Source organism: Diadema antillarum, unplaced genomic scaffold, assembly GCF_040938485.1.
Source record: "Diadema antillarum isolate AM-2024a unplaced genomic scaffold, OU_Dant_1.0 seq00000782_RagTag, whole genome shotgun sequence".
Lineage (NCBI taxonomy): Eukaryota > Metazoa > Echinodermata > Echinoidea > Diadematoida > Diadematidae > Diadema > Diadema antillarum.
Genome location: NW_027271670.1, coordinates 938,530 through 953,589, shown reverse-complemented (window position 1 = coordinate 953,589; position 15,060 = coordinate 938,530). Strand labels below are relative to the sequence as shown.

Sequence of the window (15,060 nt, the reverse complement as noted above, 5' to 3'; positions counted from 1 at the left end):
AAAGGTCACAGGTTATTTTGTGAAAAAAAAATTGAAATTTCATGTTTTTCTCCATATCTCGCAAATGGTTCAAGGTATCTTCATGGAACTTAGTATATATGCTTGTACCGATGGGCAGTGATTATCTAGGGAAGTTGGGGTCATGGGTCAAGGTCAGGGGGTCAAAGGTCAAGGTCAACTCCTCAAAATATCACTACTTTCCTTAAAATGCAATATGCCTGAAGGGTTTTTTTTTTTCAAACTTGATGTATGGCATGTATTACCCAATATATATTTTTGGGGAAGTTTCTTGCCAAAAGGTCAAAGGTCAAAAGGTAAAAGGTCAAGTGAAAGTGCTAAATTGCACTTTTTCCTCCATATCTCGAAAGTAACTCAAGGTATCGTCATGAAACTTACATATTTATGCATGTTCAACCTAACAGTGATTCTCTTTGGAACTGTGAGATCAAAGGTCAAAGGCTAGGTTTAGATAATGCTATTTTCCCATTTGATACTGAAATTATGCTTTTTCTCAATACCTTGAAAATTACTCAATGCATAGACTTATAAAAGGGTCAAAAGTCAAGTAAAAATCATCAGTTCCCCAAATACCTGCACTCTGACATTTTAATCATTCATCCAATTGAACCTAGTTCTAGAAAAAGTGAACATTCAGCACATTTGTGTCAAACCTGTCATTTTAATATTTTGCCAATTGTGTGAAACTGTCATCACACATTGTCAAGACATTGTACTATAGACCTAGGAGAACCATGCATTATGGCGGAGGCATATCAGTCGCCGTAGCGATATATCTAGTTTGACATTATACGATCAGTAACCATGACACAACTACACTGTACCAGTTGTCTTTAATAGAGGGCATGTAATGGAAATTATGAGGCAATGTGAGAGAGAACATGGACAACATACTGATACTCCTGGTGTAGATAAATTATTTCTAGTTGTGGTAGTTATTCTTGCCTCTTAAAAATTGAAAAACTTTGTTCATGTTTTTTTCGGTTCGCAGTATGGACGTAGTCCTGGCAAGAACCGGGACAAGGAGTTAGACCTTGGCTGCATCACCTACGGTCAGAATGGAAGCCGCATCAACATCGCATTCCACGCCAAGGACACTGAAGTCAAAGTACCCCCAGCCATCGGGGACCTGGTAAGTCATGCTTCTGATCTCAGAAGCTTTGTTCAGTTTTATCTGGAGCAGACTGTCCAAAAGCTGATGATATCAGAGCTGATGATAGTAGGGTAATGAGTTGTGTCACCTTTAACCCCTGCTGTGCTTATTTACCAGTCAACATACTGTAAAACCAGAAATTTGCGCAAATTTTGTGAGGAGCCAAGATTCGTGAAATTTAAATGGACATGAAAAATCTTGTCTATGCTGTCTGCATTTAATTGCCAGTAGCAGTTCACAAAATTTCATGCCACAAATATTTCTGGTTCTACCGTATCTGCTGGTTTTGCCATTTCTGCTGACTTTCTTTCTTCACCTGTCGGTACAGATATACAGCAACTACATTGTAACTGTCAATAAGTTGGAGGTGTAAAAAATCTTGTTGTCCTTATTTCATCCCTATGGCCATTGTGTGAGATTGTGGCATTGTTCCTTTTGAATGAGTTGTCCAACTAATTTTGATTGTCAAGTTTGTTTTGGCTGTTGCAGTGATTGCAATGACAATAATGATGAATGACATTTATAAAACTCCTGGTACAGAACTTTGTAAGTGCTTTACAAAAGATACATAGAAAGATACATTCATGTAAACTTAACAATAAATTCTATTATACAGTGCAATGAATATGTAAATAAGTCAGAATGCACTCATAACAATGCTATTAAAAACAAGCATAAGAAAAGTCTTAATTACTTACTACAAATACCTTAAAGAGGAGATGTACAGTAAGTGCAATTTTCTGTGAGAAATGGATCCCAGTGGTAATCCAAATCCTACTCTGCCTCTACATCAGGTGGAGTTCAACATCGCCGAGATAAAGAAGGACGGGTCCCGTATGGCCGTGAACGTGGTGGTCCTGAATCGCAGCGGCGACTCACGCAAGATGGGCGTGGTCTCTGTCATGAAGGAGAACTTTGGTTTCATCGAGAGCGACAAGAGAGACAAGGAAATCTTCTTCCATTTCAGGTCAGAATCAAAAGCAACTTTCTGTTCACTGCTTCTGAGGCAAACTTTAGACTTCTCATAGATGTTTTCACGAGTGATGATTGATGGGCTAGAAACATCACTGTAAAGCTTATTAGTGATGCAAGCATCCAATTCTAAAACTCTGTTTAAGATTACGACTCTGTTTGGAAAATCATTGGTGAAAATGTGTTAACAGCTCTTGATCACAAAGCTTTGCATCAGAGTGGCAAGTTATAATGATACAACATAGCACCATTGGTGCTTTATGTAATGAATATTGACCTTATGCATTGCTTTATTTTTGGAATGCAATCGATTGAGTTTAACCATGCACAGATATTGATACCATTTACTGACTCTTGCTTGTCACATGGGGGAAACAATGAGAGATCGGCATCATTCGCCTGTTTTCTGGTGTGGTATGTGGGTGGACCACTTCTGTGGGTTAGCACCCTATTCTTCCTGAGATGGTAAATTGGGATCTTTTACGTGAGTGAGTTGTGACTCCTTCACACACAGGTCTTCCATTTAATGTCCTCTGTCAGAGCGACAGAGTGTTTTTGCCTCCTACTAGAGGGGATGGCATGATTGCACACAACATTGCTCAGCTAGACTCAATGGGAATCAAAACCTTAGCCATTGATTGCATGGTAGACACGCTACCATCTGAGCCACATCACCGCCCATACGAAGATGCCATATGAAGAAGAAACTTTTGATACGGAGTTAATATCACACATACACATTTACAATTGAAATCTCTTGACTGACAACACACCAGGAGGAATGTGGGAACTACTGTATATGCCATATATTTAGCGAGTCTAAATTTTCGCGAATTGCGACATTCCGACGATTTCGCGAGTGGTTAAATTCGTGATCGTGGATTCTGTACTGAACGGAGGAAAGTATATGCGTACGTCACATTCATATAAACTGATCAGAGTCAATATTTTCATGTGTCTTTGATTTCGTGAATTGCACCTGACTCGCGAAATTCGTGGAAATAAAAACCTTGTGAAATATTCAGCATATACAGTATTGATGCATATAAGTATGCCTGCAGGCTGTAATCAATGTTGACATCAATATCACTGTCATTATTCTCAGTATACACTATGAAAGTATGCGGTAATTGAAAAGTATAAAGTTCTGCCTCACTTCATATTCAGGGGCGTTAAATGTGAGATCAAGAGAAATATTTATGACGAGACATTTGTTTCCTTTGCTTTCAGTGAATACCATGGCAACCTGAATGACCTGGATGTAGGCAATGAGGTCTCTTACTCTATTGTTCGTAAAGGCTCCAAACTGAGCGCAGAAGAAGTCAAGAAACAGCCAGCTGGCTCCATCCCACCCAAGGTAAGTTGCTGCACAATCCTTTCTCGTGAAGTCATGGAATAATGAACTCTGTGAAGTTCTTTCCTGTATTTTCTGCAAAAGAAAAAAAAAAAAATGATAATAACAAATAAAGAATTGTTCCTGTTCATCTGTTACAAGTGGATAGGATTGATTTTTGTAAAACATTTTCATGAGGTGGCTGTCCAGCTTTTCATTGACCAAATTCTTTTTTCCAAATTGATTCTGATGTCTTTTGAATTTGAAGATTCTGTTTGAAAATCAACTTGAATGAGATTTCAAGGTTCATTATTTAGGTCATGATACTGCCCTCCTGAAGAAATGAGAAATATAGTATTTTAATGAGAACTCCGCAGAGACTTAATGTAAGATGTTTGCAGGCAATGGCTCTAGTGTGTTATCCTTTTAGACATCGTGAGAGGAATACTTCTCCACTATGTGTGGTTCTGTCTGGGAGTAATTCTTGTATGCCTTCACTCGGGAGGGCACTGGAGGCATTTTATGTTGAGGCTGTCCGTCCCTCCATCTGTCTGTCCTACATCCTGTTATCACAATTTAATGAAACATTTCTTGATTCTCACAGTAAGAATAGGAAATGATGGCCGAAAAGACAATGATCCACTAAAGCTCATGATAAGGTGCCTGAATTTCTCTGCAGGAGGTCAAACAGGGACAGTACAATGGCACCGTCATCCGTCCACTGCGCAATGTTGACCCACACCAAGAAGAGTACACCGGACTGATAGCTTGCAATAGTGAAGGTAGCCTCTTATTTCTTTTTCTTTCTTTCTTTTTTCTTCTTTTTTCTTTTTGAGGGGGGGGGGGGGGCTCTTTGGTACTCTAGGACAAATGGAGCCAAACATTTCACCAAAAGTTGCAGTATTCTTTGGGACTTTTTATTTGGCACATTTGCTGACAAATTTAAATTTGCTTGTTTACTATATCTTTCGTCTTATATGCCAAAAATGATTAATTCACAATTTAAGAATGTCGGCAGCAGAATAAGAAATTATGCTATTCTCTCTTCAAGAAGCACAGTTAGTGATTTCCAGTCATGTTATGTTATATGCTTGCACTTTCATAGTAAGCATTGCATGTGGCATGGAGATGCTACACCATATACATAATCAATTATAGAACGTCACATAGTAACCATGATCGGATGTGCTCTAAGATTGCAATACTTCCGGCATACCTTTTTAGTAATATTTTGTTACCCAACTGAAATCATGTTATCACACCATTATTGTACTTGTTTCTTGTGTATATGTCTACATTTTGGAGCAAAAATGGACAGTTTCTGCAGTCATTTGGAAACTACATTTTACCTTTAACTCCCCTTTTCTCCCCCCCCCCCCCCTCCCCCCACCCAATATTTGTTGTTGTCCAGATGGCAGCTCCACCACCACCTATCCATACTCCATCACCAGCCTGCTCAACAAACATGAGTTCCTGCAGAAATCTGACAACGTGTGCTTCCAGCTCTGCACCTGGCCAGACTCAGACCAGGTCTGGGCCTGCAACGTCGCTGCCATCCGCAACATTCAGAGGACCAAAGTAGACTCCATTAAGGGACAGGTGAGGCTGAAAAAAAAATACTAAGCAAGAAAATAAACATCTATTGCAACTGAATGACAAATTACCCTTCATTTATTTTAATAAGCAGCGACCATCAGTGTTTTAGTAGTAGCCATGATAAATATCATGGGCATACGTACTTGGGGTGGAGGAGAACCAACGATCTCCTGATTACTTGACAGGCATTGTATCCACTAGACTGCCGAGCTCCCGCCCAATAGCCAGTGGTGGTTCTGATTCCTCGTAGCAACGGGTACTGTGTATTTATTCAATTCATTTATTTATCTAGATTTCTTTTTCGTCAAAGTGTGTTTAGCCAATCAGTTGCAATGAAAACAAATTGTCGCAGGAATTCATTAATTTGAATGAACAAACATATTCTTGCTCCCCTTCTGGGTAGTTCTGTTTTGTTTTATCACCATTACATATTGATGTATGATTACTTACCCATCGCATATTCACATGAATGACAAATCAAATACTGTATATGCCCTGTATTTAGCGAGTCTAGATTTTCACGAATTTGGATTCCCGACCATTTCGCAAGTGGTTAAATTCGCGATCGAGGAGTACAGTACTTTCAAGTGTGCATGTCACATTCCTGTCAGGATCAGGGCCAATATTTTTACATGTCTTTAAATTCCCAAATAGTACCTGACTCACGAAATTTGCAAATATAAAAACCTCAGGAAATATTCGGCATATACAGTAGTTCACCTCACTGCATATAGAACATGCCATCTCTCGCCTCGGGTGTAGTCTTATACCGTCCACTATCTGACATCACTCCACCTTATGAATGATGCGTTGAATTGCAGTACGGCTTCCTGGATTACGACATCGGGGACGGCAAGAAGCTTTTCTTCCACATGAGCGAGGTGACCTGCGGAGAGGTGCGCTGCGGCGACGAGGTGGAATTCGTCCTCATCACCAACCAAAGAACCAACCGCCAAAGTGCCGTCAACGTTTGCAAAGTCGCGTGAGTTGGACAGAGAATAGATTTTTGCACCCTACCAAAATGCCCCACGTTGTCTCCGTTCGGGAAGAGTAGAGCTATGTCATGGCTCGACACTAACTTTTTTGTTTGGTGGCCCGATGGGGTCACCAAAATCCTAAATTTCAAATTTTTGGTGGCCCGAGAGAAAAATTTGGTGTCCCGAAAAAAACAACAATAAAAAACATTAAAAAGTCCTTTTTTTAAATGAGTCAAATATTTAGGTGATCCGAGTATCCTCTCGGATCACCTTCTGTATCTGTACTGATTCTTTATTCTTCTTTCTTTATTTCTTTATTTCTCCGCAAAAGTTGTGCAAGAGTTAGCTCAGAAAGTGCATTGCCTATCAATGTCAAACTTATACCATATATGTATCATGTCGCAAAGACAACAGCGCAAGTAAAATCATAGTGATCAGTCGACCGTGACGTCACTATGACGTCATTATATGAAAACACATTTTCATGCATATCTCATAAATGGAATGGAATTTTTTAATGTAAATTACGTCACATATATTTCAAGTCAAGCGGGTTCTACTCATTTTCTCAAAAATTCATATTTATCTTAAAACGCGCGCGTACGCGCGCGTTGAAATATTTGTATGCTCAAATCGAGCTCAAAATTTTTTTGCACACGTTTCAGATCATTTGGAGCATTTTTTGAAAAATTGAAAAAATTGGACGGACGCGTACGCGCGCGCACATATTCGCACGCACAGCTAGTATGCAATAGAAATTTTCAGTTTTTTTACACGGATGGGATGTCCAAAATGTCAAGGAATATTTCTACCAAGTTTCAAGTCAATCCGATTCAATATGACGTCATACGGGCCCGTCAAACTCAAAATTCCGCGCGTGCGTCAATGGGGATACACAGTGCAACTATGCCAAACAACCGCCAATTTTAAATCGGATTTTACTCGTCAGGATGGACGGTGACCCCCCATTTTCTTGACATATTCTGAAAGCTGATGAGTTGTACATGTTATTTCATGGGTTGGCTATGCTGACAAAATGATTAAAAGATATCAAATTTCTTAATAAAGTCAAAAAAGTAAATTTTCAAAATGACGTCATCAAATTCCAAGTTTACTCGAGCGTATCTCACTTATCCTTTGCCATTTTTCACCCAAATTTCAATATGTTGAAGCTTATGAAATGTTCTTTCATAAATATAAAAACACAATTTTGATTTAATGACGGCATCACCTCGTAAAAATGGATTGAAAGTAACCTTGTCAAATTTGACCAGTTTACGTGTAATCTCTATGGCAGTGCAGTTTTTCTGGAAATGAAAATTGACATTACTATCTTTATCGAGCACGAGCTCACTTATGCTTTGGTGAATTTCTACAAGATTTTGATATGTTGTAGCGGAGACTTTGGGCTATCGTAATGTGCCCTTCGTTTTTTCATACGATGTCGGGATCACGTCAAAAAACTTGGTTGAAATTAAAGTTTATCTTCGATGTATTGAAATATTTCTTTCTTTTTGCAACTTTATATGCAATAACTCAAGAAAAACATTCCCTATCACCACCATATTTTGCACATGTTTAGTTCATGTCACGAACATTATTTCATAAAATAACAACTACTTGATCAGGCGCCATCTTGGGTATGTAAATTAGGGTCAAAGGTCATAAATGTTTCATCCTGTATCTTGGTGAATACATATCCTATCTTTCCCATATTTTGCACACGTAAAGACCATGTTACAAGGATCATTTCACAAATTAACTACTTCTTGCTCAGATGTCATCTTGTCTATGCAAAGTTGTGTCAAAGGTCATATGTACTTCTTTCTTTATCTTCGTTATGACGTGGTATGTCTATGGGAGGGAATTTTTTTAAATGTGAAAATTGACATGATTGTCTTTATCAAGCACTAGCTCACTTACCCTTCGGTGAATTTCTCCTCGATTTTAATATGTTGTAGCTGAGACTGTGCGCTATCGAATGTGTGCCTTCCTGTCTTCATACAATGTCGGAATCATGTTAAAAAACTTGGTTGAAATTAAAGCTTATCTTCGATGTATTGAGATATTTCTATGTTTCTGCAACTTTCTTTGCAATAAGTCAAGAAAAACAGCCCCTATCACTCCCATATTTTGCACATGTTTAGTTCATGTCACGTACATTATTTCATAAAATAACAACTACTTGATCGGACAACATCTTGGGTATGTAAATTAGGGTCAAAGGTCACAAATGTTTCATCCTGTATCTTGGTGAATACATGTCTTATCTTTCCCATATTTTGCACACGCAAAGATCATGTTACAAGAATCATTTCACAAAATAACTACTTTTTGCTCAGATGCCATCTAGGTTGTGCAAAGTGGGGTCAAAGGTCATATGTACTTGTTGTATCTTCGTTATAGTATATACAGATTTGGTACCAAAGATAGCAGATATGACTCCCTTTTCTAAATGAGAATCCAAACATCACACGGCCAATGTCTCTGACCACAGATGAAACCTGCATGGTCATGCCTATTGCGATCAGGACTTGAATCATTGATAAAAAAAAGATCGGATCACCTTAATTTGTCAGTGATGACAAATTACAATCTCTAGTTAAGTTTTATGATAGTAAGAATTAGAAGTTGGACAAAACTATCTACTCATAAATAAACTTCAACAAACTTGCAACACTCACTCTCAGGCACTCATTCAGTCCTTTTCATCCATTCTTTAAACAAATTTAACTGCTAATTTCCGGCGCAAAAAGTAACAAATTTATTGACATACTTTTCAAAAAATTTTGGTGGCCCGAGGCGGGCCACCAAATTTGCCCTTTTTTGAAATTTGGTGGCCCGACTTTCATTTTTGGTGGCCCTGGGCCACTGGGCCACCGTTAGTGTCGAGCCCTGGCTATGTGTATACGCTTAATAGAAACATTTGAGATGTCCAGACTGGTGGTAGTGTTTTTGTGTGTGTAGTGTCAAGTTAATAATAATTTTCCTACATTATTTCAGTCCAACCCTCAACTGTTGAAAAACCAAGAATGTCCAGTGGTAATATAACTTACAAGGGAGGATGGACATAAGAAGGTGATTATTTGCATGAAGTGATTGTGGCAAAAGATCAAGGAAGAATAGAGGTAAATTAGCAATTCCTTGGATGATATAATGGGTTACAATTCAAGGTCAAATTTCACTGGAATTTGGGATAGAATTGTCTCCAGCTAAGAAAATCTAGGCAGAAGCCTTCCAGTTTACTGCATGCTGCAGTTGAGTTGCCCTTACTAGCTTGTAAATGTGGTATATACAGTGTATGATTATAAGACCAGAGGTTATGCAATTGTCTGTGCCTTGTGGAATTGATATATTTAAAATCACGCCAGAACTTTATCCACTTTTTTTTTGTGTGTGTATGAATGGCATGTTTTTAGGAGCACCCCAAGACCTGAACGCCTGAGTCGCCTGAAGAGCATCCACAGTGACGAGAAGGGACTCCGGCTGATTGTCCTCCGCCAGCCAGTCGGGCCCAAGAGCGCAGAGTTTGGATTCATGCTCAAGCGCTAAAGTGACCTTTTGACCTTTGCTCGGCGTTCGTCAACATCCGACAGGGGAGCTCGGCTATATTGGCTCTTCAATTCACTCCAAGCATCTCAATCTTTGTTTCTCTGTCGCTCTTTTACAGTATCTGTCTTTCTATCTATCTGTCCATCTATCTATTATTCTATCTTTTTCTGTGCTATCTGTCATGTATTTTCATGGTTCAAGTTGCACCATAATGAAAAAGCATTGTTGTTGTTATTTCATACCTTTGATGATTTCAATCATTAATTTGTTCCTATTCTTTATTAAGTTGTTTGTTGTTTTTTTTCAAGAGTTTTTTCAGTTATTATGCTTTGTTTCTGTAGAATAGAAATAAATAAATCTTTTTGAATGTAGTTATAAGGTGTTTCTGATGAAAAGGTACAAACTATACAAGAAATTGAATGAATTTCATTCAGCTGATCACTTGTTTTGCCTAAGAAGAAAAGAAATGATCGGCTTGCAACAGGAAATGTGGCTGCATATCACACATGAATATATCAGTGTATAGCCACACAATCTATGTGTAAATGAGTTTTGAGGATAGGGTAAAATGTTTTTTGACTAATGATTCTCCTCCTGAATGGATACTGCACAAAAGTATTTTGTACAAAATGATCTCTGTGAAGACTGCGTCACCATGGAGTGTGATCTATGTCTCTGATTTCTGTCTCAAAGCGACAACGATTGGAGAGTTATCAACCTTTTCTGTAAACAAAGTCTGTGGTACTAGCATGAAGGGGCTCACGAACTAAACTCGCCATTAAGCGCAAAAATGACAACACCGTCAAATATGCCTACCTCCTTGCCAAGAGTCGAATGGTGCATATATTGTATACGTGCTTTCGGTGACGCCGGCCAAATGGAAGCGTCTACCTTCCTCCTGCAGACAGGCTGAGTGCGAACTGAGCATTCCGTTGCGACGGAGTCGTGCTTTCGTGCCGCATCGGAGCAAAGCACATTCATTGTCAGAAGACAGAGCCTCAGTGATCTAACCAGCGCTCTGTGAAAGACGCCCATGTATGGAGTATTCGTGTGCAAAGCGCCTTTTTTTTTTCCTTCGTCATCGTCGTCAACACGGATCAATAATCACAATTCAAGTATTTTGATGAAGGCCACATGTCGTTTTGTGTGGAAAGAAAAGAAACGTGTATGTGTCGTGATTGTCCCAGATTTCTACGTTTATAACGTGCCACAGTATCCATGCCACCAGTCATGCTCATGTAGATAGCTCATTTTAAATGGAGCAGGCTGGAACACCATGTACAAGGAGATGTACAGGTCATCTCTGCCTCTGGCACGCATATTTTCTGTCTGTGAAAGTATTCGCAGTCCAACTGCAGAAGGGTGTTAGATTTACGTTGAACCCTGTACATATTCTAACGCCCTTCTTGCTCTCATGTAACGATCTGCCCGACACAGTCTGGGTAGTCTTGTAGCTATTAGTGACCATTTTGTGTACCCTCACCCTCAGGGCGCGTGTGTGACGAGAGGGATGCATTCTTGAGAACTTCCTCAACAGGATTGTTTGGAGCATGGCATCTATATGCCTTTTCTGCTGATATTTGCATGTGATAGAATAGTACACGTACAATTTATCTCTACGTTTGAAGCGTATAATTATACTGTGTTATTTTGTGTTTCTCTCTCTCTCTCTCTCTTCTCATATCAAGATAGAGGGGTGAGGCTAGCTTGACGAAGATTTCGCTGTGCCACGAATCTTGTTGACCAAAAGCTCATGCCAAGAATACTGTTCGTGTTGTAAGAATGCAAAATTGTGTGCAAGACAGTTGTGTTTACATCTCATATCATTTGTATGGGTGGGTCGTTGCATGGAGTTGACACAAATGGTAGTCAATATCAGGGGTGTAGGAGAGAACAGTAATACCATGCTAGCTACTATTATCTCATTTATATGCTTAGCTTCATTTGTGTGCAGACTGTAGTCCAATTCCAAAATATCTTATTCCTTTTCCCCCATATGGCTATACCTTAGAAAAATTCTAGATGCATGCATTTATTTGACCCCACCCTCAAATCGCCATCATTTTATTTCAGAGTGGGTGAGCATTACATTATTCTTTGTTCTGACACATTGACCTCACATTGATAAGTTATTGTGTTGAAGAAAATAACTCCATAAGTGTTCACAAGAGAGCACTCTTCAAGTATAAGGTCATTATTACTTAACTGAGGATTATGCCAGTGTTTATGTTTCAGCCCCCACTGGGGAAACTAAGGCTTGCCTTTGGACCACTCTTGCAATGTTCATTCAAAGTTCTCCCGACTTTCCTGCTCCTACTATAAATATCGCTGATGTCATGATATGTGATCAGGGTCCTGCTGCATAAAAGTTGGGATCAAACGAAGTCAGAAAATCAAACCTAAGTCTCTTAATACTCAATTCTGATTGGCTGATACTGTACCTGCATTAAGTTTGATATTCTGACTTATGTTGCTTGCATCTTTTTATGCAACAGGGCCCAGTTTCACTCTGTATAAGTCGCCCTAAAGGAGGTGCATCTATGCCGGATCTTCAATTTGCACTTATTTCTTTATGAGTCAATACGATTGAGTGAACTGTGCCTTTAAATCTGTTCACAGCTTGTGCAAAGCGAGCTACGGCTGGCATTGTACTATGTACACGTATGCTGTGATACAGGCCAAGTTTGTTGTGCATGATGACAGATCCAAGTTTTCGATCTTGCCTAGAAGAGTCGGCCAGCTGCACTTCTCTGCGTCTTGAAACCATGAAATAATGACAGGTGAACTGAACCCAACTGGATGAAATATGGTGCAAATTTAGCAACGATACCTTGGCGCCAGTGATTGCATGTTTTTACATCGAAGGCACTGTCTACAGGGAAGCATCTTGAATGTAATATATCTTCAAGTGGGCATCTTGCTGGCAGTATGCACCGTGTATAGAGGGGGAAAAAATTCTTGGGGTTATTGTGACACAGATGATTGTGTCCTTGTGTGTTTGTGTGTATGTGTTTTTGTGTTTGTTTTCTTGCCTGTCGTACAGTACGGGAAGGCTGTGATATGTAAAGCGCTGAGAATACGGAACATTGGTATACTGTGATATAGTGAAGCTACGTAGCATGGGGGAGCAGAGTGAAGGTCAACATGCTTTCCTCGGCCTAAACACTTGTCATGCTGTCATTTAAGAGCAATGGGGAAATCATTGCACTTTTGCAGCTCAACATGTTCCGGTCGATTATATTGGGCAATAATACAGTGACGTGTGTGGGAGTTTTTCTCTTGAAGGACAGCGTGATATTTGTTTCACTAAATAATGTAATAATCGACAGCGTTCTGATTAAGTCTTGTGTGTTCTATGCAGTGCATTTTGTCAATAATGTGCCACATGATGTCTACAGATGTGTGTTTTAAAACGAAACATATGCTTGAAGGTCATATGACTTGTATTAGGAATGTCAAATATGAATTTGACAACTGAGCTCATCATACAGTAGCTGCGATTAGCGAAGTTGACATGGCTTCATTTTCGTAACGAAAAAGCGACTGCCATCAGCTACAAGTTCTGTTGGTTATTGAGCAAGATCAGATGGACTGCACTAATGAGTATGCTGCGTGCAGCTTCTATTTTGCGTGTTACAATTCTGTGGTGACTGTGAGATTCCTAGTAATTGTTCAACGTGTATGTCATCCACAGTCTTCATACACGTCATCTTGAAACTCACACATTTCTCTGTTGGAGGAGTTTCTGAGTGTGCGGTTAGGGGGTAAACACACAAGATGTCTGTTTAATTTATCACCTTGGTGTTGCTACATCAGTAAAAATTATTAGAAAAGAATGTCTATGTAGTGCTCACAGTCTTAAATTGTGCGGCGCTTGATTAGTTGCTCACCATATGGACTTTTTCGAAGAAATTCGATCAAAGTAGACCGAGACCTCTAGGTAGAACAGTTATGCTGGAGGGAAAAAAAAAAACAAACCAACCCAAGGAACATTGAAGCATGGGAATATTTCTCCCGACGTTGCATTTTCATTTCTGATGACCTAAGTATTATAGCGGTATTGACATTCAACCGCACCTCAAAATTGATCAACCGTGATGGACCTGAAGACTTTTGTTGTTATTTTTCTTTGCTGGTATTTTATGTGACAACATCAGTAGGAATTTTGTAAAATATCTGATACAGTAGTGTCACCTAGAGCCAGCCTATATATCTTTAGCTTGTGCCTTGATAATATTATTTACCCAGCTGTGTTCATGCACAAATCATAATTCCGGTCCAGGGTTTTCGGGTTTTTTTTTTTTTTTCTCTCTCTCTCTTTCTCTCATTCAGTGTTATTAATATATATTATATTGTATGGTACCCCATCTACCAAAAGGTCATATATTTAGCATCTGGAAAAGTTATTTCATACAAAGATGGTTACATGTACGTTTATCTTGTAACTCTAATTTGAATATTCTATGCCTGTGATATAAATCATACATGTAATGTGAAACCTGGAGTTGTATAGGTCTTGGTCATATAGCCTACTGCTGCAAGCGGTGTTCATGTACAAAAGGTAAAAAAGTGGGATGATTTTGGATGTGCTGTAGCCACAGGTTCTCTGCCCACTTCGGACCAGGGCAGGGTTCGATCTGGGACATGTTGGGTTGTGCACCACTTGCCTAAAGCTCCTCCTTAACTTGATTCCCTCTGAATACACTGTACCTCATTTATTGAGCTGCCAAATTTACTTGATTGCACCTACTTTGCCTGGAGACTCCCAGAAACATGTAGTGTATATGCCATATGTTTAGCAGGTCTAATTCTTTTTTTACAAAACTGGACTCCCGTTAATTTTGCTAGTGGTTAGAATATGCGATCAGGATCATTTGTGCACATCCATTCACATAGTAGGGGCTGCAAGACTTAGACTTACTAAACTGTATTCTCACACATCTTGTTGACATACTTTGTACTGCATACCAGTACATGTAAGCATGCATGTTGGGACCAGAGTTGATATTCACAAGTAGCACACAACTCACAAAATTTGTGAAGATAGAAACTCTGTGAAATATGTGGCATATACAGTCCATCTTTCTGTTTCCCCAACTGAGAGTGAAAATATGCTAGATGGCCACTTTTTTTGCATACTGTGTATGATGCAGCCTGTGGTAGATATATCAGTATGTCAATGTCTCATGTAAAGCTCTGGGCAATTATTACGCAAGCCAATTCGATAAGCAGCACAGCATGTTTACTTAATGCTACTTTCAAGATCTACCAGCCTTCTGAGATCCAGGAATATGTAAGGCTGATCAGCCCTGCATGAATTTGCCTACATACTGCACCAAGGCTTACTAAAGTAGGCCTCTAAACTGTTACTTGCAGTGTGCTGCAACATCCGGTCATTGAAAGCCGTGTCTTTCAAGCGACCTTTGACCCCTGGATTTGGTTATCGGGGCCGAGTGGGC

The 15,060-nt window shown here is 39.4% G+C and overlaps 1 protein-coding gene across 1 annotated transcript in view; it reads left to right on the top strand.

Moving 5' to 3' along the window:
* The window catches only part of LOC139739075 (cold shock domain-containing protein E1-like), a 49,967-nt gene extending 36,090 nt beyond the window's left edge, over window positions 1-13,877 (top strand). Inside the window, exons 16-22 of the mRNA XM_071649688.1 lie at window positions 1,010-1,150; window positions 1,966-2,138; window positions 3,374-3,500; window positions 4,156-4,258; window positions 4,888-5,075; window positions 5,894-6,054; window positions 9,469-13,877. Coding sequence (XP_071505789.1) covers window positions 1,010-1,150; window positions 1,966-2,138; window positions 3,374-3,500; window positions 4,156-4,258; window positions 4,888-5,075; window positions 5,894-6,054; window positions 9,469-9,601 — 1,026 coding nt within the window. The 3' untranslated portion in view covers window positions 9,602-13,877. The remainder of the gene's footprint in view (window positions 1-1,009; window positions 1,151-1,965; window positions 2,139-3,373; window positions 3,501-4,155; window positions 4,259-4,887; window positions 5,076-5,893; window positions 6,055-9,468) is intronic.
* Window positions 13,878-15,060: the final 1,183 nt, after the last annotated feature.